Source organism: Megascapheus bottae, chromosome 6, assembly GCF_031878675.1.
Source record: "Megascapheus bottae isolate mThoBot1 chromosome 6, mThoBot2.hap1, whole genome shotgun sequence".
Lineage (NCBI taxonomy): Eukaryota > Metazoa > Chordata > Mammalia > Rodentia > Geomyidae > Megascapheus > Megascapheus bottae.
The window spans coordinates 18371706-18399630 of record NC_143514.1 but is presented as its reverse complement, the minus strand read 5'-3'; the positions used below and the strand labels follow the sequence as shown (position 1 = coordinate 18399630).

The 27925-nt window shown below is 42.0% G+C and overlaps 1 protein-coding gene and 1 long non-coding RNA gene across 9 annotated transcripts in view; one reads left to right on the top strand and one right to left on the bottom strand.

Annotated features, from left to right (window-relative positions):
* The window catches only part of Aknad1 (AKNA domain containing 1), a 37527-nt gene that overhangs the window by 4301 nt on the left and 5301 nt on the right, over positions 1 to 27925 (top strand). For 5 of the 7 annotated variants that reach the window (XM_090334312.1, XM_090334315.1, XM_090334314.1 and 2 more), the window contains exons 2-6: positions 20 to 1126; positions 4154 to 4216; positions 8281 to 8405; positions 23800 to 23891; positions 26282 to 26380. In XM_090334312.1, coding sequence (XP_090190438.1) covers positions 104 to 1126; positions 4154 to 4216; positions 8281 to 8405; positions 23800 to 23891; positions 26282 to 26380 — 1402 coding nt within the window. In that variant the 5' untranslated portion in view covers positions 20 to 103. The remainder of the gene's footprint in view (positions 1 to 19; positions 1127 to 4153; positions 4217 to 8280; positions 8406 to 23799; positions 23892 to 26281; positions 26381 to 27925) is intronic. The other 2 variants (XM_090334313.1, XM_090334316.1) reach the window with 2 other exon arrangements.
* LOC150061433 (uncharacterized) lies at positions 995 to 27520 on the bottom strand. Of its 2 annotated transcripts, XR_016535917.1 has the most exons (6): positions 27139 to 27520; positions 25875 to 26109; positions 24468 to 24659; positions 7424 to 7511; positions 3274 to 3355; positions 995 to 1253 (listed from the first exon to the last, which is right to left on the bottom strand). It is a non-coding gene; the product is annotated as an uncharacterized LOC150061433 (long non-coding RNA). The 2 variants fall into 2 exon arrangements; XR_016535918.1 differs by lacking the exons at positions 24468 to 24659; positions 25875 to 26109; positions 27139 to 27520 and adding an exon at positions 20987 to 21295.

Below are 27925 nucleotides of genomic sequence, written 5' to 3'. Positions count from 1 at the left end.
CTCTTCTCATTCTTCTCAGGACAGATCACACAATGAACACCATCAATAAAAACCAGAAGATCAGTTGTGACAATTAACAACCCCACAACCAGGTCACAGAAGAATGGAGACAATGAGCTTCACAATCATGGATGACACTGATTTTTCAGAAGATACAACTTGCCAGCAACAGGAGGATTTGCCCTATGACGGGGACCTGCCCCAAATGAAAATATGCAATGACTATCATTTTACCTTCAAGAATGACATCCTCGGAGCCTCAGGTCAGCTTATTCTGACAGGACCAGACCCTCAGGACAAGCCTACACAAAATAAGACCTTCCAAAATTCAGCTGTGGATATGGCTTGGGATAAAATCACAAAATATGCAATCTATAAAAATTATAATAAGGAGAAACCATCCACCATGGCTCTTTGTGTTCCAGCTAGTAAGGCTGATATTGCCAAGGCACACATTTCTAGTATTTTACATCATCGTCTTTCTAAAGAACTAATCTTAAGAGGCAAAGGTAATGATTGTGAAACTCTTCCCGAGACCACGAATACTAACAGTGTTGATGAAGCAGCTGTTGTTAAAAATATAATTTCACACTATGTTAAGAAATCTTGCCACAAAGAACAAACCTCAGAATTCACTGGCCCACCCAAGCCCGAAAAGGATGGTGCAAACAGCAAGAAGCCAAGTTCCTCTCTAACCATGACAACAGAAACGACGTCGGGTTTAGAGGAGCCAGGTGCTGTTCGAGGTGGTGCCTATCAAGAAAATCCACACTTCCTAACTAAAAACAAGGTGCCAAGTGACAAAGAAAAATATTCCCGATGGCAGGTACCCCGGAAACAGCTGACTGAAAAAGCAAATTCAAGCAATGGGTTTAAAGATAGCCAAGGTCAAATTCATCACCAACACTTGAATTTCTCTGCGATTGTTCCCAAAGTGAAAATCTCTAAAAGTAACACAATGGAGAAGCCATGTTCAATAGCTAAACAAGCTAGCTTTTCTCCTACATTGAGAATGAAACCAATGGCTTTCCAAGAAATTTTAGGAGACATGTCTAAGTCAAATTTTGATTCTAAACAACATCCAGAGAAGAAAAAGAAAAAAACGGAACCTTTCCAAGAACTGCAGGTAAATGAAAATAGTGTCCTTTAAATGTTTAGTTGGTGGGTTTGAGAGGGTAGTTCTTGTTTCTTGGTTTTCTTTTGGGAGCAACTCAGGCTGGTGACTCGAACTCTCAGAAACTCAGAAGCTGGATCTAGAAAAACACATGAAACAAAGTGCCATTTTCCCAAGCTGGAATTTGGGTCTCTCACTATTTTCTCAAATATCATCTATGTTTCAGCTTCTCCCTTGGAAGTCAGACTCAGCTACTTGGCTGGTCCTGAGAAGTTCAGGACCTGAACTCCTTCTTTGCCTGGAACTTTCCATCTCAATGTTCCTTTGGATTCTTCCATTTCCTTTGGGTCACCTAACTTCCGATGCATCAAGTCATCATCTTTCCCATCCTCACTTCTTCCCTACTTCTGTCTTAGTATTTCTTTCAGCCTCATGATCTGGGGGTGTCTGCTGTCTTTTTCCTTCTTCTAGACTGGCAGACACTGGGGAATGGCAAACTTGTTTACATTTTCCATTGTCTGGCATCCTCCTCCTGCCCCCAAGGACCTCAGTGTTGTGATAACATAATTCAAACTCACTGTATGAGGGATCATTTAGTATCAGATTTTCTACTCTCTCTTATCCCATATGCTCAATGCCACATGCAGAGGCAAAGAATCTCTTTGGCTGAGTTTCAATACTAAGGTAAATTCATCTTAATAATCAAAGTAAATGTCTTAATTCTTTGACACTTTGACAGGTCTATATGGTCTCCTTTTTTTTTAACTATTTTTTTTTACCAGTCCTGGGCTTGAGCTCAGAGCCTGAGCACTGCCCTTGGACTTTCTCAAGGCTAGATCTCTATCACTTGAGCCTCAGCATCACTTCTGGATTTTTTTCTATGTATGTGATACCGAGGAATTGAACCCCAGTCTTCGTGCATTCTAGGCAAGCACTCTACCACTAAGCTAAACTCCCGGCCCCTATATGGTTTCCTTTTACCTTTTTTGTGGTATTGGGGTTTGCATTCTGGATCTTAACACTTGTAGGCAGGTACAAAGGTACTCTACCATTTGAGCCATAATCCCAGCCTGTTTTGCTGTGTGTGTGTGTGTGTGTGTGTGTGTGTGTGTGTGTGTGTGTGTGTGTGTGTGGAGAGAGAGAGAGAGAGAGAGAGAGAGAGAGAGAGAGAGAGAGAGAGAGAGAGACAGACAGAGAGAGACAGAGAGAGAGACAGAGAGAGACAGAGACAGAGAGAGACAGAGGAGAGAGACAGAGAGAGAGAGGAGAGCCCTGTTTTGGTTCCCCTCTCTTTCTGGTGAATACTGGCGAATTCAAACATTAACCGTACTACCACCACATAAACACCTGAAAACAGCAGTTTATCTGGCCATAGCTTGGTTGTTTCTTCTCTGAGTCTTGGAGACATGTATGTTTCCTTGGTGTTGGGAAGCCTCTGGATTCACTGTTTTGTCTGCCTAAGAATACTGGTGGTCTGCCCAGTTGTTGGTACCCTGTGGATAGTGGAGCAGAATGGATTCCTAGCTCATCTTTCTCTGAAAATGGGTGTTTGAGTCAGGTATCTAAATGACTGTGTGTGTGTGTGTGTGTGTGTGTGTGTGTGTGTGTGTGTGTGTGTGTGTGTGTGTGTGTATGTGTGTGCATGTACTCACACTGGTGCTTAATTGGAGGTAAGGATCTTATAGACTTTCTTAGAAAGGATCCTCAGATCTCATCCTCCTGAGTAGTTAGAATTACAGGCATGAGCCACCAGTGCCTACCTTCAAAGCCAGCCCAGGCAGGAAAGTTCATGAGGCACTTATCCCTTGTTAACCAGGAAAAGGCCAGAAGTAGAGCTGTGGCTCAAGTGGTAGATCACCAGTCTTGGGTGACAAAAGTTAAGGGATAACACCCTGGCTCTAAGTTAACCCCCTGTATTGGCACAAAGCCAAAAAGAACAGTGGGGTTTTTTTTTCTCTCCTGGAATTGTGCTTGTAGACTAGTCTTAAGAGAATTGCTGAAGAGTATTCCACATGCTAGAGTCAAACACAATAAAAAATGGCAGCTAATATCTATCAGACTCATTACTTGCTAGATATTATGGTGAATCTTTAACATTTAATTCTCATACCAACCCTATTCTACTGCCAAAACATTTGAGACTTATATGATGGAGTTACCTTGGTTACTCAGCAAAAAAGCCTCAGAATGGAATTCAACCTCAGTCTCCTGGTCCAGGCTTTTGCGATAGTATTGAGTTGCCTGCATAAGGGTCAGAGCAAAAAAAAAAAGCCATTCTGAATACTAGTGTTGTCCATCTATCTCCACAGTAACATTTTCTTATTCTTTGTGCAGATGGAGTCTGCAAAGCACATCCAACAACAACACACAGGTATCAGTGCCTTAAAATTTCTGTATTTAAATAGGCCTTTTTTTTGTTTTCTGTGTGCTGATCCTAGAGCTTGAACTCAGGGCCTGGGCACTGTCCCAGAGTTTTCTTTTTTCCCCCTCAGGGCTATTTAGCATTCTATCACTTGAACCATAGCTCTATATCCAGCTTTTTGCTGGTTAATTAGAGCTGAGAGTCAAATGGACTTTCCTCCCTGGGCTGGCTTTGATTTGTGATCCTGAGATCTCAGCGTCCTGAGTAGTTAGGATCGCAGGCAAGAGTTACTAGCACCTGCCTTCAATAGGCATTTTAAAAACAACAACACTAAAAAACATGTAGCAAATGGTGGTGACTTCTGTGTCTAGTACTTAATAAAATTATGATACATTAAAATGAATCTTAGCCTAAGCTTACTCTCTCTTATATACAGGAATAGAAATGGAGACAAACCTTTTGAAGTTGGCATCAGCCTCTCAGAAAGGGCCTTCTTCAAATTCTCACATCTTTCTAAAGATATCCCAAGGGACACAGATGTGCCAGAGGTTAAAAGAACAGACTGAACAACTGACCACTAAGGCAATATTTTGAAAGCTTGTTATAAATATTGGAAGTAACCAAATTCAAACACAAATGACCAAATTGCTAATAAAATATTGCATTTTTTATGGCAGGTACAAGAATTTTCCAAAAGAATCAAACAGGAGTCTCTCTGTCATGTACAAGACAGGAGGATGGTAATGAATCCAATTCACTTTTTAAAAATACTATTTGGCAACTTGACATAGGCAAATATGAATTACTTTACAAAGCAATGTCATCTCTTCAATGGTGGGAATGAAAAGAGATGTTTGGCTAAAAGTTAAGCCATCTTCATTTCGAGATGTATGAATCTTTTTTTTCTCAAGGCATCTATTACATACGTCACCAGTAGTCAATAATAATAAACTAGTAATAAAAAATCTGGACTCATAGTATGTTCTAGAGTTGAACATGCATATAGGCAATTACAAAAGCAAAGCTAGGTGGCTCATACCTGTAATCCTAGCTACTTAGGAGGCTAAGCTCTAAGGAGTGTGGTTTGAAGCCAGCCTGGGCAGGAATATCTATATTACTCCTATCTTCAATAAACTACTAAAAAGCTGGAAGTGGAGGTGTGGCTCAAATGGTAGACCACTAACCTTAAGCACAAAAGCCCAGGGACAGCAGCTAGGCCCTGAGTTCAGGCCCCGGGACCAGCATACACACACACACACACACACACACACACACACACACACACACACACACACACACACACACACACACACACACACACACACAGAGCAAACCTATTGGTAACTGATCGGTTCTGTTGGACTTAGGTTATAAAAACTGGTAGTATCTGACATCTCAGTGTTGTAGACTTTGAGCCTTGGTAAAAGTTAAAGCAATGCTTTTCAGATTTAAAATATTTTACTTTCAATTCTTGCTTATTTACTGCATTTATTCAAATAAGTAATTTGTGTTTTGATGGCGGTCGTATTGTGAGTCCAGGGTGGTAGGCAATGGAGGTGGAGCATTGGGAAGGCCCACAAATGGGTTGAAGGTGGGAGATAGAGTTTGTACATGGTCTCAGCAATGAGGCCGCTGGCCAGAAGTTCTGCTGCAGGTCTGGTCCAGGTTCAGTCAGGCTATGCTACAAAATCCCAAAGTGTGAACAAAACTCAGAGGAACCCTTTCAGACATCAATGATTAAACCATGCATGCAGAAGACATGTTTTAAATCAGGCATGTTTTAAATGTTCAAGTTTTTCCCAAGGTCTAGCAATTTGGAGTTGGAAGAAACTTGGCCTATTCCAGTGTTTTTAGTCTATTAGAAACAACAGATTGATGAACTGATCAATAAATGACCACTTAAGTAACACTGGAGATGGCGCTCACAGTGGGCCATGAGAGGTGCACCCTCACCTTTCAGGGAAATGATTTCTCATGTGGACGTTACAATTGGAATGGGGTGAACTTGGCAGAGGAGGGGGCACAAGAGTCCTCTAAAAGAAAGGAAACAGATGCAATGACACACGGGAAAGAAAGTGCTGCAACATGAGGATCTATGTAGCCCTGTGAATTCTTGGGTGGAGCTCAGAGTACTTGTGGTAAAGTGGAAGAGCAGAAACTAGCTAGGAGTCAAAGACCACACCTGGAATGCCTCTAAGCCATGCTAAGGAGCTTGGATTTTTTTATTTGAGTTTGAACAATGGGATAAGAATGCAGTTACTGGGCTGGGAGTTTGGCCTAGTGGTAGAGTGCTTGCCTAGCATGCATGAAGACCCGGGTTCGATTCCTTGGTACCACATGCATAGAAAAAAGCTGGAAGTGGTGCTGAGGCTCAAGTGGTAGAGCTCTAGCCTTGAGAAAGTCCAAGGACAGTGCTCAGGCCCTGAGCTCAAGCCCAGGACCGACAAAAAAAAAAAAAGAATGCAGTTACCAGTTACTTAGGAATCTATAATTCAGGACAAGTTACAAGGGCCTGAACCAGGGCTGGCAGTAAGGATGGAGGGGAGGGAGCAACAGATTGAAAGGGAGGATGAATAATGGAAGAGGGGAAGCTTGGATAACCAAGACCAACTGAAATATCTAGCTCAAGAGGTGTGAAAAGCAGGCAGGAGACAAGGTGTCAAGTACAATTGGAGACTCTTGATTTCAAGGCTCCAGTGGGACATCCAAGTAGAAAAGTCCAGTGTGTAGTTAAAGCAATGGATCTAGACCTCATAGGGGTTTGGATCAATAATACAGATTTATCCAAGGATAAAGTCATAGGCAATAAATAATAACTAGAGAGCAGGCGGGGGGGGGGGAAGAGGCTCACAAGGGAGACTGAAGAGGAAAAACCTACAGGGTCAGGAGCAGACCTGAAGGAACCTAGCTGTTGACATCAAGAAAAAGGAAGGCTTCGGCTGGGAGTTTGGCCTAGTGGTTAAAGTGTTTGCCTAGCATGCATGAAGACCCGGGTTCGATTCTTCAGTACCACATACATAGAAAAAAGCCGGAAGTGGTGCTGAGGCTCAAGTGGTAGAGCTCTAGCCTTGAGAAAGTCCAAGGACAGTGCTCAGGCCCTGAGCCTAAGCCCAGGACTGGCAAAAAAAAAAAAAAAAAAAAAAAAGAAAAAGGAAGGCTTCAAGAAAGGGAGAAATGGGCTATGCTATCAAATGTTCAAGAAAGGAAAGTGCATAAGACACATATTTTCTTTGGCTACCAAGAGGGCATAACGCTCCTTGCTTGACAAACCTGGTGTCAGCATGTGAAAGCCAATTGTAGGAGATAAGGAATAAATGATAGGCATCAAAGGGTATCAGAAAATGATGACTTGGGGAACTGGCTGAACATAGAACGAAAAGGTCCAGAAAGCAGAACTGTTTCAAGGTCTTTAGGGGCCTCAGTTCCGGAGTTTCCTCCTTATGGTAGAGGGTAACCAGGGATTCCTACTGGGACTGAGATAGTAAATGGCCTGTGGTCTGAGAGTTCCAGACCCATTTGGTTCAGGGATCAGAGACAGGAGCTTAAAGGAAGTAGCTGCAGCTGGAGGGGTAGCTAGCCAGCTCAGTGGCTCTTGGCAGGAGGACATAACCAATCCATGATGGCATAGAAAGCAGGGAATTGAAGAAATAAAGACTTTTATCTTGTCCTTCTCCAACTCCTCTCTCCTGTCACTTCTTTTTTATTATTATTAATTTTATTGTCAAGGTGATACACAGAGGGGTTACAGTTATGTGCACATCTCTTGTCGAACACTGTTATTCCCTCCCTTGTTTTTTTCCACTTTCCCTCTCCCTAACCCCCCTCATTTCCAACATATTGCATTGATTCACCCTTTGTCCTTTGTCTCACCATTTTCTTGTTCCCCTTCCCTTCCCCAATTCAGATAAACATGTATATAAGACACATGGCACCAAAATCAAACATACCTATCACTGTCTTCTATTGGCTGCAAACAACTGAAGCCAGGACAGATGGAAGCCTGTTGATGTGTCTGAGTCACTGTTACCTTCCTGGCTGGGGTACAGAGAAACATAGAAGATGAATATGGGAAGAAAATGGAAAACATCTACCAGACTTACCATTTTTATATCCAGAAAGTTTCCAAACTTGAATTCATATTCTCTTTCTCTCTCTCTTTCTCTCTCTTTTTCTCTCTCTCCCTCTCTCTTTTTCTCTCTCTCCCTCTCTCTTTTTCTCTCTCTCCCTCTCTCTTTTTCTCCTCTCTCTCTCTCTTTTTCTCCTCTCTCTCTCTCTCTCTCTCCTCTCTCTCTCCTCTCCTCTCCTCTCCTCTCCTCTCCTCTCCTCTTCTTCTCTCTCTCTCTCTCTCTCTCTCTCTCTCTCTCTCTCTCTCTCTCTCTCTCTCTCTCTCTCTCTCTCTCCCTCCCTCCCTCCCTCCCAATACTGGGGCTTGAACTCAGGGCCTTGTACTCAAAATTTCCCTTTTTAGCCACAAGACTGTCACTCTACCACTTTATTCACACTTCCATTTTCTAGCCTTTTGCTGGATAGAGTTAAAAATTGCAGTTTTTCCTGCCAGGACTGGCTTTCAAATAGAAATCCTCAAATCTCAGCCTCCTGAATAGCTAAGATTACAGGCATGTGCTACCAGAGCTCAGTAAATACACAAGATTACAACAGGTCCATTTAGGAAGGTCAGGGAGGGGCCTCTAGAAACAGCACTGCAGGAGCTGGTGGGCATAGTGTTGAGAATTACCACATTTTGGGGACAGTGACTACACACGCAGGCTTACTTGTGAACGACTCCTCTTACTTTGTGCCACAGGACCTGCAGGGCCATCATGAAGTGCTGGATCAGGACTTCCTGGCTACCAAGAAGAAGCATCTGACCTTGCAGCAACAAATCCTTGAATGCGAATCCTCAGCTATGGGTGACTTCAATCCGGAAAGGTTAGCTTTAAACCACCTGTGCAAGGTGGTTGGGCCAAAGGCCACCTACATGTAGGGTGGAAGTAGCTTGCTGGCTTAGCTTTTGAAAACTTACTTTTGAGACTGTCACTAGTGACAAAGGTGTCACCTGATACCACAGTGGTATGGAATACTTGCTGGGTGGGTGGTTCCATGTTGGGAATAGTGCCTCGTGAGACAAGTGCTATGTCACCTTTTGTTAGGGGTGGGGAGTGAATGGCAGTATTGAGATTTGAACTCAGGGCCTCATGCTTGTCAGGTAGGCTCTTTACCATTGAGCAATACCTCCAGCTCTGGTTGTTGTTTTTTCCCGGTTATTTTGTAATAGAGTCTTGCTTTCTGCCTGAGTTGTCTGTGAACTGTAATCCTCCTGATGTCAGCCTCCCAGAAAGCTAAGCATAACAGATATAAGCTATGGGGACCCACCTTTGTGCTATTGTTTTGCATTTTCTTGCATGTTATTTTCATTGGTTCTGAGACCCAGATGAACACAAGAAAATCCTAGGAAAAGCTGGGTGTGGTGGCTCCTGCCTGTAATCCTAACTACTCAGGAGGCTGAGATCTGAGAATCAAGGTTCAAAACCAGTCTGGGCACAAAAGAACCTGAGACTCTTATCTCTAATTAACCTCTAGAAAATGGGAAGTGGGGCTTGGCTCAAGGGTAGGGTGGTAGCCTTGAGCTGAAGAACTCAAGTATGGTGCCCAGGCTGAGTTCAAGCCCCATGACTCATCAAAAAAATCCTAGGAAAGCTGGGAGACTTCTGTTTTTGTTTTTTGTTTTTCTAGTCCTGGGGCTTGAACTCAAGGTCTGGGCACTGTCTTTGGACACTTTTTGCTAAAGGCTAGTGCTCTGCCACTTGAGCCACAGCACCACTTCTGGCTTTTTCTATGTATGTGGTACTGAGGAACTGAACCCAGGGCTTCATGCATGCTAGGCAAGCACTCTACCACAAGGCTAGCCTCCTGATCTGGGACTTCTTTTCTCTCCTCCCCTCCGTTCTGTTTTTCCCAATAATGTTTTACTGTTTCTCTCTCTGCCTTGTGTTCTTTCCTGTTCCACCCCCCACTTGCCTTCTCATCCACTGACATTTTGGAAGGGCAGTAGGCAGAAATACATTGTAGAACTGATTGTGCCAGGGTAAGCGACCCACAAATCCCGATAAAGAAAAATGGTAAACAAAGCTTGAAGTTAATTGATTTCGGAGCCAGATGCTGCTGGTTCATACCTGTAATTCTAGCTATTCAGGAGGCTGAGATCTGAGGATTAAGGTTTGAAGCCTGCTCAGACAGGGAAGTCCAAGAGACTCTTATTTCCAATTAATCTACAAAAAAACCCCAAAACTAGAAGTATGTGACTCAACTGGTAGATCACTAGCCTTGAGAGGGAAAGCCAAGCAAAAGTGAAATCTAGAGTTAAGGTCCCAGTACAAAAAAATACATACAAAATAATTCATAAATTTATTTATATTAGAAATTTGGCTTCATTATCATTTTAATGGAATTTTATGAAATCATTCTCTTTTCTCTCCACTCCAAATAATTTTAAGAAACATTCCAGAACTCTAGGCTAAATTTTCACTTAATTTCCCAAATTAAACAAATCCATTCAGTAGGATTTATAAAATCCAACTCTTTCTATTCATAGCATTTTAACATAGACTCATTCCTGATGCCAAAGTATTTTAGTGACTTATATTTCAGGATTAGTATTCTGAGGCATTTTTTCCTGAGATACAAGTCTACTTATTGAAAATGAATAGAACTTCTGTGGACCTTTATTTCCATATTGAGTAATTAAACATCTGTGAAGGAATTTTACTGTTGATTTTTTCCCTAGAAGACTTATTTCTACCCCTGGGGGGAAAAGATGTCCATATGCTTCTGCTATTTTTCAAAATTAATGGAGTAAGTATTTTATCTTCCAAGGAACCTCTTGTTTTTAGCAGTCATGTTTAAGACAGGCGTCTGTGCACATGGAGACCAAAGTTATGCAGTGCTTATTTATATCCTAGTTACAACCACACTGGGCCTGGCATGAGTATAAATCAAAAGGGTTTTAACTGCCCTTATATCCCATATACGGGAGAAGCTTTCAACACTGGGAAAGGGAGGGGCCGGCATCTCCCACAGTTCACTGAAGGCCAACTCAGGACAAGGAGGCTGATAAGGTCAAGACGGACCCTCTTATTCTTCCTGCATTAATAAGTCAGTGGCTGTAATATCATAGACCCTACAAACCTTCAGGGTCTTAAAGTTTCAAGAAATGTCTAAGTGCTTAGTCCAAAGGTGAATGTAGATATTTTTCTATAAAGGCAAGAAGTCTGCATATTCTTAGAGCCATCATTTGCTTCCCTAAACTTCTCTGCTGGCTGCTGCTGGATTACACTTGTAATCCTAGCTCCTCTAGAAATTTGAGTGTCCTAGTTCTGAGGTTCAAAGTCAGCCCAGGCAGGAAAGTCTATGAGACACTTACCTACAATTAAGTACCAAAAAGCCAGAAGTGGATATACACATTCACTTCAAGTGGTAGAGTGTCAGCCTTGAGGGAAAAAAGCTAAAGTACAGTACACAGGCCCTGAGCTCAGCCCCAGTACATGAACATATACACATACATGTTATATATAAAATATTTGCTTAGAACTCATTCTCACTAGCATATCAGTCCTTGTCAGAATGAAATCCAAATGTGATTATTTTGGAAAGTAACCAGAAGCTGAATAATTTAGTCAAGGAAAGGAGTTCTATTTCCATCTATCCATTCTTCCTGATATCCTCAGTGTATTGTCAAAATGTCTTGGGCTGAGAATGTGGCTTATTGGCAAGGTGCTTGCCTAGACCTGAGTTCGATACCTCAGTACCACATAAACAGACAAGCCCAGAAGTGGTGCTATGGCTCAAGTGGTAGAGTGCTAGCTTTGAGCAAAAGCACCTCAGGGACAATGCCCAGGCCCCAAGTTCAAGCGCCAGGATAGGAAAAATAGTCTCAAAAATATTTTTTTCTTTTTTTGTCAGTCCTGGGCTTGAGCTCAGGCCTGAGCACTGCCCTTGGGCTTTCTCAAGGCTAGAGATCTACCACTTGAGCTTCAGCACCACTTCCAGCTTTTTTCTATGTATGTGGTACCAAGGAATCAACCCCAGGTTTCATACTTGCTAGGCAAGCTCTCTACCACTAGGCCAAACTCCTGGCCCCCAAAATGGTTTTCCTTTATCTCCCAATAGTCATGTTTGACCTCCTTTTTTCTTCCTTTACTCACCCCTTTTCTACCATGTCCTTGAATTTTCCTTTTGACTATCTGCAGATTATGCTCAATCATTTCAGTTTTTCTTTTTCATATCAACACCAGGGCTTGAACTTAGGGCTTTGAACTCTCACTTGGCTTGCTTATTCATTGCCTATGTTGTACTACTTGAGGCACTCCTTCAGTCCAGCCTTTTGCTTGCTAAATGGAGACAAAGTATTATAGATTTTTCTTTCTAGGATGGTCTCAAACCATGACCTTCTAGATCTTAGCCTCTTGAGTAGCAGAAAAATCTTCTTAAAGTGCTGGTAGAATTCATTTATGCCCCTAGTTGGGAGGGGGAGCGTAGATTTTTCAAATATCTTTTCCATTTTTTTGCTTGTATTTTCCCACTTTTTTATGAGAAAATGTTAATCATTTGGGAGAGGGCTAATGGAAGAGGGTAGATAAATGAAAAGGTAACATGAAACAATGATAGCAAGAATAGTCAATGTACATATGTAATAAAGGAAGAAGGAGATGCGAAACATGAAATGAGTCTGAGGGAGGGAGCACATGGGATATGGAAAATAGTTTTGAATTTTGATCTTCAGATTTAGCCTCTTGAATTGTTAAGATTATAGGTATAAAACATAGTTGCATCCAACACCTTTCTCATTCTTAATCACATTCTAAGTTCACAATTTCCAGTGCTTTATTTTATATATTTTGCCCCAAAATACATGATTTAATTTGTTAATTAAATTCTTTTCAATTTTCTGATTATTTTTTTTGGCCAATCCTGGGTTTTGAACTCAGGGCCTAAGCACTGTCCTTGGGCTTTCTCAAAGCTAGTGCTCTATCACTTGAGCCACAGCACCACTTCTGGCTTTTTCTATGTATGTGGTACTGAGGAATCGAATCCTATTTTCTAGTGGTTAATTGAAGATAAGAGTTTCATGATCTTTAGTGCCTCAATCTTCAGATCTCAGCCTCCTTTGTAGCTAGGATTACAGACGTGAGCCACCACACCCGGCATCACAAGTTTTCTTTAGAGTACTGCTTTAAGTGAATTATGTGGATTTTCATATACTGATTTCCATTTCCTACTTAACTCAAAGTTGTTTAGACAAGTGTTGGATAAACTGTACACACACACACACACACACACACACACACACACACACACCCCTTCATAAGAGGAATGTGGGCTTGGCTTAAGTGTTACAGCACCTGCTTAACAAGCATAAGATGATGTGTCCAAATACCAGTACCATCAAAAAGCAAACAATCCTCCTAAACCTAAACAGTTAATCATAACTAGCTTGTTAGTTTAAGTGTTAGTAGATTATTCACATATCCTATGTTCTCTGGGTTTTAAATATAACTAAAAATTATTTTCATGGAATTATGTCTCTTCAAATTATAAGGGGTCCCCTAATTACCAGAAAAGTATCCGATAAGCAAAGTATTATTATTCCCTGATATAGCAGAGACATTAGCTATTAAAAAAGAAAAAAGAAGTGATTTATCAAATGATATATAGTTAATTGGCAGCAAATGAAGATTGGAATCCAGGATTTAGGAATGAAACTATAAACAGGCTGCTAGTCAGGGCAGGTATACATTTCCCTTCCTGTCAGAAGGCAGACTACAGCAATAATAGCAATGTCGTGGCCAGCCTCTCTATATTTACTCAGAAGTAGAGGAAACTGATGGACACAAATACACTTTGACTGTTCCCTCTTGCTAGAGATTTTCCAAACACCCTCAATGCCTGGCTTCCATATCCTCTTCACTCTCCAATGGGGTAATAACCCAACCCCCAGCCTCATTTTGTGCCAGGAAAAATGGTCTGTGTGCATGCATATACTCCTAATTCGTGGATTCACGGAATTCTATTTTAATAGTTCATGGAATCTTTCCAAAGTCCTTGAATCATAATATTTAAAATTGAATCAGCTTTTAATAATTGAAAGGTATTTTGCATGTTGGCTTTTGAAACATCATATTAGTTTAGTCACAATGCAGCTGAAGTTTCAAGGAAGAGCTGCTACTGATGAATAATAAAACTGATGGATGGTGCTTAGAAAAAATGTTTTTCTTCTTCATAGTTTTGTAGTTCTTTTTTCTAAATAAAGAAGTGTGTGCTCAGTGATGTAATTATTTCCTCTGAGTCCACTTTCGAATTTTCCATCTTGGGTTAAATTCTTTAGATTGTCTACATATAAAGGAAGGATTGGAAATGCCAGTCAATTGCTATGGTCTTTCTATATTGCTTGTGTTTGTGGTCTGAACATTCAGAATATTTCAGACTAAATTAAAATTCTGAGAAATTAAGTCATTTAAACAACTGCCTTAAATTGACACTAGTTGTATACAGCATTTAAAGATGGAGCCTAGAGTTGATTTCCAAAAACATGTATAAGATTTTTGTAAGAGCTAAGTACAAGATATGATTAGCTAGCACCAATGGTTTAAGCCTGTAATCCTAGTTATTCTGAACTCTAAGGTCTGAGGATCATGATTCAAAGTCAGTCTGGGCACACATATCTGAGAGATGCATATCTACAACTAACCAGCAAATGCTTGAAGTAGGGTGTAGCTCAAATGGTAGAGCACCCATCTTGAGTGAGAAAGCATCCTGGCCCTGAGTTCAAGATCCACCACACACACACACACACACACACACACACACACACACACACACACACACACACACACAGATTATAAACATTAGTTCTTCCAAAGAAGCATGCTTGGTACCTAGCAAAAAAACATGTTGGTACCTGGCAAAATCTGAGTCAATAAGGCCCAACCTCAGAGGTAGGTCATTTCCCTGCCCATGATACCCAGTCCCCTCAACTGCAGCCTTGAGTTCCCTCAACACTGGGTTTCATTTATTTTATGCCTTGGAACTCATCTTTGCATGTGGAACAGTTGTCTGAATGCCAAGAATGAATGGAGTGTAGGCTCACTTCAGGAAACTTGGGGCTGCCCTGGGTTGGACAGCCAATCTCAGGGTGTGGCTCACAGTATGTAAGGTTTGCAGTGCTCAGCGCTGTGAAGCCTGAACCTGAATTACCTTCAAGGGGGTGTAGGGGGCCTGATGAGTCAGCCTGCCATCTGCCTAGTGGCTTCCTCAGGTCTGGATTTGTTCTTCATTTGTTCTCAAGTTCACAGCATCTGTTGGGAAATGCTTATGTGTAAGGCTTTGGCCAGTTCTCAGATAGGTGAAAGAATTCTTTATTCACCAAAAGGCAGAGTGGCAAAGGTATATTCACTTTTTACGAGAGGAAAGGGGAAGTGTCATCCTGGGTGGGGTTAGAGTTGTGTTTATGAACATTTAAGAAGAAGGAATGTACTGCTAATGTTTTGTAGTTTTAGTTCGGTAGCTGTTGTAGGAAGCTGCTGTGGAGGGGGAGTCAGTTTCTGATGTTTTTGCCAAGGTGGTTGTTAGTTGGCAATGTTAGTTTGGAATATGCTGTCAAGGTGGGAGATAGAAAAGCTTCTGAAATACAAAATGAAGTAGAAAAGCATGTGTAATACAAAATGAAGTAGTCTTCCAGACAGAATGGAATCTTGCAAAATGAAATGAAGCTAACTTGAGTTGGGGCCTTCCAAAAAAAAATTCTGTAACTTTGCAATGAATACACATGAAGAGAGAGTCTACAGCTAGTAACTCTCATTAGGTATTCATTTGCTCATTCATATAGAAATTACTGCTGTTTTGCTAGGCACCTTTCTGTTGTGTTGGAAATAAGAAATAAGCAAAGAAGACAAAGCATCTGCCTCATTTCTATAAGGGAGATACATTAATACAGTTGAAATATGAGTAGATTTGGTGGTAGATGCCTACAGGCATCTTGGAAGGCTGAAGCAAGTGGATTGAGTTTGAGAACAGTCTGTGCTGTCTCATTAAACAAAGAAGTAAAAACAAAAATATGATTGTGGCTGGGTGAGATGGCTCATGCCTGTAATCCTAGGTACTCAGTAGGCTGAGATCTGAGGATCGTGATTCAAAGCCAGCCTAGGTACTAAAGTCCCTGTGACTCTTATCTCCAATTAATAACTAGAAAACTGGAATTGGCACTGTGACTCAAGGGGTAGGGGAGTAGCCTTGAGCTGATGAGCTCTGGGACAGCACCCATGCCTAGAGTTCAAGCCCCAGGATCAGGAAAACACACACATGCGCGCGTGCACACGCATGCATGCACACACGTACACACACACACACACACACACACACACACACGATTGTAGAATGTTAAAAGTGCTATGCAAATCGGCCTCAGTGGTTCACGTCTGTGATCATGGCAGATAGAGAACTGTGGACAAAAATAAAAGGCCCTACTTGAAAAATAACTAAAGTAAAAAAGAGTTGGGAGCAAGGTTCAAGTGGCAGAGCACCTGTTTGGCAAGCTCAAGGCCTGAGATCAAAATTTAATATCACTAAAAAACAAAACAAAAAACAACAACTCCCTCCTCCCCACCCAACACAACTAGGTGGCAGGGCTCACACCTGTAATCCAAGTTATTCAGGAGGCTGAGAACTGGGGATCTCAGTCTGAAGCCCACTCAAGCAGGAAAGTCTATGAGACTCATATTCTCAACGAGTGGCTCAAGTGGCAGAATGTCACCCTTAAGTAAAAAAGCCAAGAGAAAGTACAAAGCCTTAAATTCAAGCCCCACTACTGGCACAAAATTTTTAAAAAAGGAAGTGCTATGCTGGAAGCACAAGCAGATTACCTGGATTCAAATGCTGGCCCTGTCACATACCAGCTCGGTGATCTTGGAAAAGCTATACAACCAATTTGTGCCTTTGCTCTCTCTATGTAAAATGGGGATACTCATGCCGCTAGCATGTTATTATGGCACTTAAAGGAGTTAGTATATGTAAAGGGGTTACTACAGGGCCTGGCTCACTGCAAGTATATTGTTAGATGTTACGCTAATTAAGTAATGAGACAGGACCAAAGTAGGTGTGGGAGGGCCACATTGCTAAGGGAGGGATAGTCAGAGGTGACATTTAACTTGTGTCCTGTGTGGCGACACTGAAGCTGCAGCTAAGAAAAGGGCCTGGGAAAGGGACTCCAGGCAGTGTCTTTGGGGAGACTAGGAGGGTGATCTGATCCTAAGTGATGGCCTCAGGCATCACTTAGTGACAACCAACTGTGTATTACCCCATATAATCAAGGGTGATCTCTCCAACCCGAGGCCGGCAAGAGGGCAGTGGGAGCCCTCTTCCCACCAGGTCTAGAGCTCACATGATATCCACTCACCGTCACACCTCAGGCTGTGCCCACCCATGCTCCCAGGAGGGCCCTATTCCTCAGGCTTCTTTATCAAATCATTGAGAAATCAGGCAATCTTTCCCAAATAACTTCCAGATAGGTCAAGATCCGATTCTAAAATGCAAAATGAAATAAAAATTTAATGCCACTTACCTAAGTAGACATGCATTTATCTAGTAGTAGCCAGGTCAAATGGCTACCAACCTGCATTCAGATTCCAGGGTACTATATCCTGTGATCCAGCCTGACTCCCCGTCTGTGTGTTCTGTTGGCTCTTTAATTATGGCCAGAGTTGATGCATGTGACTCTAGAATTCGCATCATCAAGATCATGTGGCTCTTTTTTTTAATGGTGCTGGGCCTCCTACATGCTGGGTAAGTTTCTACCACTGAACTACAGACCCAGCCTTAGGCTCTTAATACTAATTGGCAGCCTAGCATTAGTACCACCAATGGCTGCTCCTGTTTCTAAAACTTCTCACTGTTCAGGCTCTTAGACACTAGTTGGGGTGACTGAACACAGACCAAGGCCATTCTAACACACATCACATCAATCAGTCACCTATCTACCTATATATCTATAGCTTCAGGTAATGCCATCTGACATGCAAACTTTTGCCTTTTGCTGATTTTTCCTTAAAATAAAATCCCAGCATTATAGTTTGTAGTTTGTATGCACTGAACACCTGAAAGGAGAACCAGTTTGTTTACAAGCCTCTATGTAGAAATCTCAGGTCTTGAGCCAGGAGTATAGCCTAGTGGTAGAGTGTTCGCCTCGCATGCATAAAACCCTGGATTCGATTCCTTGGTACCATATACTCAGAAAAAGCCGGAAATGGTGCTATGGCCAAGTGGCAGAGCAACAGCCTTGAGCAAAAAGTGTCCTGAGTTCAAGCCCCAGGACTGGCAAAAAAAAAAATCTCAGGTCTTCATCTGGAGCTCAGGGCTGGATATTATCCACACTTCACTCCCCCATCATTGCTAAGTTGGCAAGTGAAACCTGAAATCTCATTGCTTTTAATTTGTGAAATTCAATTTAGTTTCATATGTTTCTGGGCCATGTGTACCTCATCTTTAACAACATCAACATTTTAACTTAGGTTTGCAAAAGTAAAACTTTAAGACAAATGGGAAAGTGGAAAGAGCAAATAATCTTCACTATTGAAATTATGATTTATCTAGCTTTCCAACAAATGCCCAAAGAAAAGGCAGAGCTGGAGAAAAGAATACAAGTATATGAGTCTCTGGCTAAAGGTTCAGCCACTTGCCCACTGTGAGATCTTGCCAAGTTGCTTACATTCTCTGAGCCTCAGTTTATAAAATGGAGACTCACCAGGATGCTTGGGAGTAATAGAAGAACATTGCCTGGTATGTAAAGATGGAGCTTACTGGAGTTGTTTCTACCAATAAAAAGCCCAGCACTAGTGACTTGAGTCTGTAATCTTATCTACTCTGAAGGCTGAGATCTGAGGATTGAAGTTTGAAGCCAGCCTAGGGAATGAAAACCCTCGAGACTCTTATCTCCAATTAACTACCCCAAAAGCCAGAAGAAGAGCTGTAGCTCAAGTGGTAGAGCACTAGCCATGAGTAAAAAAGCTCAGAAATAGTGAGCAGTCAAGCCCAGAGCTGACATGTATGTGTACTGCACACACACACACACACACACACACACACACACACACACACACACACACACACACACTCACTTTCTGAAACATGCTGGGTGCCAATAGCTAATCAGGATGCTGAGGTTTGGTGATCCTGGCTTGACACCAGCCTGGGCAGAAATATCTGAGAGACACCGCCCATTAACTAGCAAGAAGCTAAGTAGCAGAGCCAAAAAATGCTTAGCAAGCATTTAAGCTAAGTCCTGAATTCAAGCCCCAGTACTAATGTATGCATAACTGTGTGTGCTCATATCTGCATGCCCACTCCTATACACACACCATGGCCTACTAAAAGACCAATAGGCAAAGGAAATGAGCTAAAGTCTTGAGAAGGAAATAAGCTAAAGTCTTGAGAAGGAAATATACTCAGTAAAATAAGGGAAATAGTTATCACTTTGAAATAATAAAAGATTGTGACAACTTGCTAACCCCTATCCTGCTCGCAAATGAAAAAAAATTTTTTTCAGACTTTCATTTCTAATATCAAGAAAGGAACAGCCAAACCCAGACATCCACATTGATGGTGTAACCTGTGAAACTTTTGTGGAAAGCAATTTGACAAAATACATCATCATCACACAAACATGTGGGAAACCTTTAGCGCAGGCATTTCCTGGGGAAGTAATTCAGAATGTGGAAAAAGCTCGGTGTTGGATGATATTTAGCACTGAGCATTGTTTATAGTGGCAGGGAAGATACATTCATTTTCTATTTACATAAAAGCTAAGACTAGAGTGGAAATGTATGGTGGCTGCTGTCTTCCCTTTTGGGATTGTTTGATATTAAAAAATGGAACATATAATCAATTATCTAGGGCTCTATGCAGTCTCCAGACCCCTGTGTGTGTGTGTGTGTGTGTGTGTGTGTGTGTTTCTGCTCCTGGGGGGCTTGAACTCAGGGTTTGGGCTTTGTCCATACGCTTTTGTATATTCTTCCTCCCTTCCTCCTTTCTTCCTTCCCTCTTTCCACCCCTCTCTCCTCCACACACCCCCTCTCTTCTTTCTCTCCTTCCTTTCTGTCTTGTGGTACTTAATTGAAGGTAAGAGTCTCATAGGTTTTTCTGCCCAGGCTGGCTTCAGTTATCATCAGATCTTAGCCTCCTCAGTAGCTACAATTAGGGGCGTGAGCCACCATTGACCAACCTCCCAAACCCTGTTTCAATTCACCATTCAATACATTTCTTTCAAAAATTTTTAGGGCTCTACTAATCAGTGACATTTTGAAACAATTTAAAAAGGGTTGGGGCTGGAGCTTGGTGGAAAGGCCCTTGTCTAACTTGTTCAACACCCTGGGTTTATTTCCCCACCACTGTTCATCTTGTCTGAAACAAAGGAGGAAGGGGAAGGAAAGCTCTCTTATGTGTATCCCAGATTGTAAACTTTGGAGGAAGAAAGAAACCTGACCAGAAGCGATCTTTCAGTGGATCAGCCTATAAGAGACCCAGACACCTTCCCTGCCCACTGGGAGACATGAGAACTAAGCACAAGCTCTTTCTCTTCCTCTGTTCCACGCTGGGCTTCTACTTTCTCATCTATGAGACACAGGGTGAATGTCTGGATCCTGAAATAAGACATTGTCTGAGCTGGGCTGGACTTGGCTTGGCTGTGCATCTGAGCTGTTCACTCCAGCCACTTGCTCCTTGCATTGAGGGCTACTTGCAGCCACAGTCCCAGGACAGAAGGGAAGTCCTGGGATAGCTCAGCAAGATTAGGCAACAGCTAACTGGAGCCTCTGGTCAAATATAGAGGCAGGAAGCCCAGCCTCCCTCCCAGCATCCAAATCCCATGGCATGGTTCTTTACCTAGAGTGCACTGAGTTTTGAACTCAGAACCTTGAGCTCTCTACCACTCTACCACTTGAGCTCAGCTCCACTTCTGGCCTTTTGGTGGTTAACTGGAGAGGAGAGTGTCAAAAACTTCCCTGCATGGGTTGGCTTCAAGCTTCAATCCTCAGACCTTAGCCTGCTGAGTAGCTTGATTTACAGCATGAACCACCAGCTCCCTGCTCTTGAATCACATTTTAAATCTCCCCAGGTGATTCTCTGAGCACCTCTAGAAGACAATGACAGCACTCAAGGTGACCCTGCATGCCAGATGGACATCTGTCAGTTGGGGTTCCTCTGCACCACTATCTGCCTGCTACCACTGTCACTGTCACTGCTGTCTCTATGGCTCTATGGCAGCTTTCAGCCGCATCCTGAAAGTTCACTAAAAACAGGAGAAAGGGATGACTCCTCATTCCTAAGCAAGGCATCTTCCCAGCACTAACTTGCCGTAAAGCATGTAAAATCCCAAGGAGAAATCCTTAATGTTTTTGAAATACCCACTGGTACAACTTGTGGCCAGCGTGGCTTCAGTCCTCCATAGCAGAACTTAGCTAGTTTACCTTGAAAGGTCAAGAGTCAAGGAGGGAAGTCCTGCAACGCCTATTTAAGTAGATAATAAACTCTAATGGAGGCAGAGGACAAGGTCTTGAAAGACTGGTTTCCTGTGAGGAAGCACTCCACTGTGGGACTGGGCACTTAATCAGGGCTGTTTTATTGACCTTCCGCCCCCTAAAAAAAAAAAAAAGACACAGTGTGAAGCTTGTGCTAAAAATTACATGTGTCATTTGGAACTTCACTTCAAACTCTCATGTCTGTCTTCAGCTTCAAGCCTGCCTCTAAGTACAAGAACATTGGTGCTACTTACTCACCCAGCCAAGCTTACAATTTTTATTTGTTGAATTCAAGTATGCAGTTTAGATGTTTTAATAGGTCTTATTAAGTTGAATGAAATAATTTTGCCATTTCAAATAATATTTTTTTTCCAGTCCTGGGCTTGAGCTCAGGGCCTGAGCACTGTCCTTGGGCTCCCCTAGAGTTCTACCACTTGAGCCACAGCACCATTTTCAGCTTTTTCTGTGTATGTGGTGCCCAGGAATCGAACTCGGGTCTTTGTGAATGCTAGGCAAGCACTCTACCACCAGACCAAACTCCCAGCCACCTGAAATAATATTATTAAATACTCTTGGTTCTAATTGTTTTTCTTTCAAGATCCTTATGTAGGCTTTACAGAAGTCCAGAAGTACTAAGACTGTGTGTGTGGAGGCGGAAGGGGGGTGGTTCTGGGGTCTGAATAAAATGAGAATTTACATTCTCACCTGGCTGGCACTCTACCAATTAAGCCATGTCCTACAACAGCTTCTGGACTGTTAGTTTAGAGATGGAGTCTAGTGGACTTTTCTGCCCAGGCTGATGCTCAGATCTCAGTCTTCTGAGTAGCTGGATTATAGGCATGAACCACTAGTATCCATCTTAAATGAAACAAAAGCACATGTTTAAAATGAAACTTAATCTACTTCAGGGAAGTGGTTAGATTCGTTTATGACTTAGGAATTGAAATTTGGTAACCTACACAATCCAGAATAATTACTAATGTGATAAGAATAGATATATTTCTGAGTGGATAGGTTCTCTATAAAGTTTGCTGAAGTATAAACTGTAAATTATTTATGGAAATGTAAATGGGAAAAATGAAAAATATATATTCCTTTAAGTAACTTCTGAGGCAAAACTTTAAACTTAAGAGCATGCTTAAGTTATTTGTTGAAAATCTACCTTCCTCTAGTTTCCCTGGGCTGTTATGTCTGTCCAGAAGATTTGAGTGCACAGAGAAGATTAAGAGCAGCAGAAAAAACAATAGTCACATGTTGGACTGTATGAACTTGAGGGCAATCCAAGTTTTCTACTTTGGAGAGCAGATGTTCAAATACCCCAGAGGCTAAGGGTGGAGACAAGAGAATGAGGTGTGAGAAAATATGACTCAGGAGGGAAAAGGCTTGGCTTCCTAGCCCCATCCTCCCTGAAGAAGGATTCCTTTTCCACCAGCTGGCCACGCCTAGCAGGCCATGCACACATTTGTTCAGCCATGCAAGCTCCTGTCCAGCCCTGAGCAATCTCATTCATGCCCTGCTTGCCTGGACATACAACCATACACACTAAGAATGTTTATCTTTATAATATTAATGTATTTCAGGGGCTGACCAAGAGATTTATTAAGAGGACTTAATTCTTGAAGAATTCTTGATTAGAATTCTTTTGGAGGTACTAGAATCTCTGGAGTAGGAAGGTTGAAATCTGATAAATGGTCACTGTAGTTGCTTCTTTCTGATGCCCCCTGGTGGCCACAACTAAAATTAATTCCACATGTTCCCAACAGACTTGAGTCCCCATGGGGCCCTGACAAAACCCACTTTGCTGGAATTCTTGGGATATATTCAGCTGGTACCTACAGAGCCAAAACCATTGAACCCACTACATAGCAAACTTCTTTCCAGGATAAGAACTGATTTTAACAGCTGGACACTGTCATCCTCGCTACTCAGGAGGCTGAGATCTGAGGATGGCCATCTGAAGCCAGCCTGGGCAGAGAAGTCTTGTAAGACTCTTTTCTCCACTAAACTACCAAAAAAGTCAGAAGTAAAGCTGTGGCTCAAGTGGTAGGGTACTAGCCTTGAGCAAAAGAAGATCAGGGACAGAACCAGAGCCTTGAGTTCAAGCACTAGGACTGGCATACAAAAACAAAACAAAACAAAAAAATGGATTTTAAGATGGAATTGTGTGTGTGCATTTTATGTGTGCACATGATGATTATGGTGGAATCAAACATTTATTTTTAATAATCTGTAAACATAGTTTTATGTGTGGATCCATTTTCTTACAGGAAGTTCTCAAACAGGAGGACAGAGGTGCAGAGATGATGTCTGTGATAAGGATGTTAGACCATGCTTACATTGTTTCAGTACTGGATATAAGAATTTGATTACTGATACTTTCCCAATATTATGGGTTTTTTAGGGGGGAGTCCATAATGCAGTTTAAATTCAGGGCATCCCACTTGCTAGGCAGTCAGTACTCTGCCACTTGCGTCATATTCCCAGTCCTGTTTGGCTTCAATTATTTTTCAGATAGGTCCTGGTGTTTTGCCCGGGGCTGGCCTCAGACTATAATCCTCCTATCTATGCGCTCTACGTATCTGGATTGCACTTTGAAAATCACCATGCCAAGCTTGTTTTGTTGAGAATAGGAGCTTACTTTTTGTTTACTCTGTCATTGAGCTCTGATGTTCCCAATCTTTGTCTTCTGAATAAGTGGGATTACAGGAGTAAGCCACTGTACCTGGACTTAGAGGATCTTATTCATCTTTTTCTTTTTTTAGACAGCAAAACATGGAGAGAAAAAATGACAGAAAGAACTGTAGAAAGTGTTCAGTCATTCACAAAAAGGCACTGAACCAAGATGTGATTCCTGGTAAGTTATAGAGTTAAGGCTATGGGCACTCAAGTCTTCAAGGTTCCTTTCTGGGACCTATACCAGGGTGTGGAATGTTTTATTTATTTTTCCAAAATATAAGGAATAATAAACTAGATTTAAATAGGATGCGGGTAAGTAGTGCCACTATCTGTCGCTGGAACCTCAAACTCATGGACTCAGTTATGAGGCATCCTTAATCGATCCAGCAAGAGCAGTGATCCCCAGGTGTGGTTAGAGCCATGTGAGGGTTGGTGCTGGCTTGTCTATATACATTTCTTAGAAGCAAAGGAAGTTAGAACTGGGATGACACCCAGAGGGCATGGAATTCAGTGATGTCTCTCATAAGATCTTTCCTCCAAAGCCAGTTAAAATCAAAAGTATGAAGACTGTTGACATAATAAGTATCACTTAATTCCTATTTATATCCCCCTGTTAGGTAGAAATCATCATCTGCATTATATAGTCCAGGAAATGAAGCTCAGGAGACATTACTCAGTTTACAAAGGTCAAAGAGCTAGCTGCTTGTTCATTTATTACTTCAGAAAAAGTATTCCCAAACATTTCTTATCTCACCATTTCTGTGGGCCAGGAATTTCAGAGCAATGTAGCTAGGTGGTGCAGGTGAGTCTCTCCTGGGGCTGCACTCACCAGGGCTGGCTCATCTGAGGTCTTGAACTGCTTCTAAGGTGGGTTGCTCACATGGCCATTGGCAGAAGACTCAGCCCCTTGTCATGTAAGCTTCTCCATTAGGTTGCTTGCCTGTCCCTATGATAGGCCAGCCAAAGCAAGTGAGCCACAAACAGAAGAAATACCAAGATGGGAGTTTTATGGTATTTATGGCCCAGTTTGGGATGTTTCACTCAAAACTACTTCTTTCTTAGGAGCAATTCCACACTGAAAGGATTTTTTTCTTTGTTTCTGTGGCGCTGTGGATGGAACCTATGGCATTGTCTTTGCTATGTTGGTATATTAAAATATATCCCTTTCTCAGGCTCCTTTATTGTGTTTTGTTTATTCGTGCATGTACTGGGCTTGAAGTCAGGGCCTAGATGCTGGCTGTTAGCTTTTTAACTCAAAGCTGGCACTCTACTATCTAAGCAACAGCATTTCATGGGTTCGGCAGTTGTGGCTCATATTTGTAATCCTAGATACTCAGAAGACTAGAAATCTGGGGGGCGGGAGTGTAGCCTTAGAGTGCTTGCTTAGCAGGCACGAAGCACTAGATTCAGTACCACAAACAAAGAAAAAGCTGGAAGGAGTGCTGTGGCTCAAGTGGTAGAGCACTGTTCTTGAGCTTTCTCAGGCCCAGGCCCTGAGCTGAAGCCCAAAGATTGGCAAAAAAAAAAAAAAAGGCTTGAAGCCAACCCAGGCAGGAAGGTCTATGAGGCTCTTATCTGCAATTAACCACCAAAGATTGGAAAATCCTTGAACACAAATGCTCAGGGACATCACCCAGGCCCTGAGTTTAATCCTCCAGGACTGGCACATACACAAAAATGTCTCATGAGCTTTTCTGCTTGGGCTGGCTTTGAACTGCAGTCTTCAGATCTCAGCTTCCTGAGTAGCTAGGATTATAGGCATGGGCCACCAGTGCCTGGCATTTCTCAGATTCTCATATGAGCTTATGAATGTCTATAAAGAAGAAAACTATCCAGTTTCCTGGACAACAAATCATAGCTGTTGGTCTTAGCAAGGTCTGAGATAAAGAATATGGAGGCTAGGAGGGGATAACAATGTTTGACAAGAAATGTACTCATTACCTTACTATAACTCCTCTGACATAACCCTTACAATAAAATTAAATTTAAAAAATTAAATAAAATTTTAAAATGGAGGCTATCAGGACAACTCTGGAAAAGCAACTACAGATGGAAGAATTTCTGATAATTCAATGGGCAAATTCCCACAGAGCCCCCATTTACTTGGCAATCTTTACCATGCATCAATATGTGCCAGGTACATATCAGAGCTGTTACTTACCAAGATACCTCAGTTGTCAGAAAGGGATTCCAGATGGCAGCTATGCTTGCAAGCTTCCTTTGGTAACACAGTTAACACTTTGATGCTTAATGTATACATTTGCATGTTAGAATGATAGCTCTCCACTCCAGGCTTTATGACTCAACTCTGGAGACTCATTCTTCCTTTGTATAACTTGGACTCTTCAGTTTCTGGTACAAGACCACCCAGCTTCTGTTCTGGTTCTGGCACTAGACTGCAGAGTAACAAATGTGAGGACTGTGGGACTAAGATTTTTAGTTCCCCAAGAATCTGCAGTAAAGAATTACCAAAAAGTGAGACTGACTTGGCGGCTCCAGAAGGTGTAAGTGGAGAAATCTATAGTGCCCAGCCAAGAAACTACATTCTTATTCGTTTTTTATATTTAGAATTTCATTATAGATATAACACTCTAAGACAGAATCAGAATGGAAGAGGCGCCTTTATCCAGTCCTGCTCTTTGGATCAAGATAAAATTTCTTCACCTCGTAAGTACATCTACATAATCAACACCATGGAGAGACCATGACATTTGCTCTCCTGTCTGCTGCTTAGGTCTCTGCTGCACTCACCTGATACCTCCAAATCCATGTAACACATGGATGGCAAGAGGCTGAGTGGAGGCTGGGAAACGGGGAATACCAGTGGTAAAGGACTATGAAAGTTATTAAGTGCTATACCAGTGTCAAGTCGTAACAAATCATAAGTACTTACTAAACAAATGACTGACTGGATAATCACCACTACTACTATAATATGCTGAGTAGCCTGGCTAAAGCCTAAAGTAGATGTCTACACAGGCACACAGGCACACACACAGGCACAGCCTGTAGTGAAGTTGATTATGTTTATATTCCTTAGACATCATATTGTTAATTTCCAAAGCACACTTGTGCTGTCTTTGAAAAAAGTTAAAAATATGACATTTATTTATGAAGATGATTTGACTCCTTCCTCCTCAGGAGTTGCCAATTGAAAGAAACTTACACCCAGGTAAGTAGAGTTTGAGGCCCAATGTAGTAAGTACTAAAGCAAGATCCAACTATGCTACAGGAATATGGAGGAGGGACAGGAATACAGATTCTCCCAGGCACTCTTAGCTAGGCTACATAGTTTTCATCCCTTTAGAACTCTTCTCTTCCCTTCCTCCCTCCAGCCCTCCCTTTCTCCCTCCCTCTTCCTTCCCCCCCTCATATTACTTGTCTTTTGCAACTGCCAATGACCAAGACTAAGGAATGTCACTTACCTTCCTGGGCCTCAGGTGTGTCTCTCCTACTTATGCCAGCAGCCAAATCCTCCAATCAGATCACTTCTCAAATGACAGCCACTGGATCTGGAAGCTGCAGGGCAGATTTCAATCCTATCTTGTTGTCTTTTGACCTGTTCTTCCAACATATTCCAGTATATTGGAGATTTACAACCCAATCACTCAGATGTCACCTTGAACTTCCTTAGTTGACACAGTGACTAGGAGGGCAGAGGTCACAGGGAGACAGCATTTCTTCAATGTTGAATAAGAAACTTCGGCAGTTGGAGCTGACAGGAAATTGAGGAGCCCCACCCGGAATCATAGTTTGTTTGATGCTAACCATCTGCAGACAGAATTGGAATGGAATCCCATGATTCTGTGCTCCCTTTTGAGTTTCCAAAGAAAGAAGACTGAGCTCATTATTCATCCTGAACCATGGTTAGGTGGTCAGGATATCTAAATCTGGACATTCTAGCTTCCATTCCACTGTCCATACCTGTTTTGTCCAGTGAGACCCTGTAAGGCAAGTGACCCCTGGCCACTAGACCACTAGTTAAGACATAGACCTGGGGTGGAGAAATGATGGGAAAGAATGAAAAGGAAGGGAAAAGGGGGTCTTTCCTTTCCTTTGGCCATTGACTTGTCCTCTCCCTTCCTTTCCTTGGCTTTCATTTTCTGGTCTTTCCCACTATATTTTCATACTTTGTTTAGTTTCTTTTCTGAAATTGTCTTAACACAAGTATTGGTATCTGACTTCTAGAGTCCTTGCTACTAAAGTTGGAGA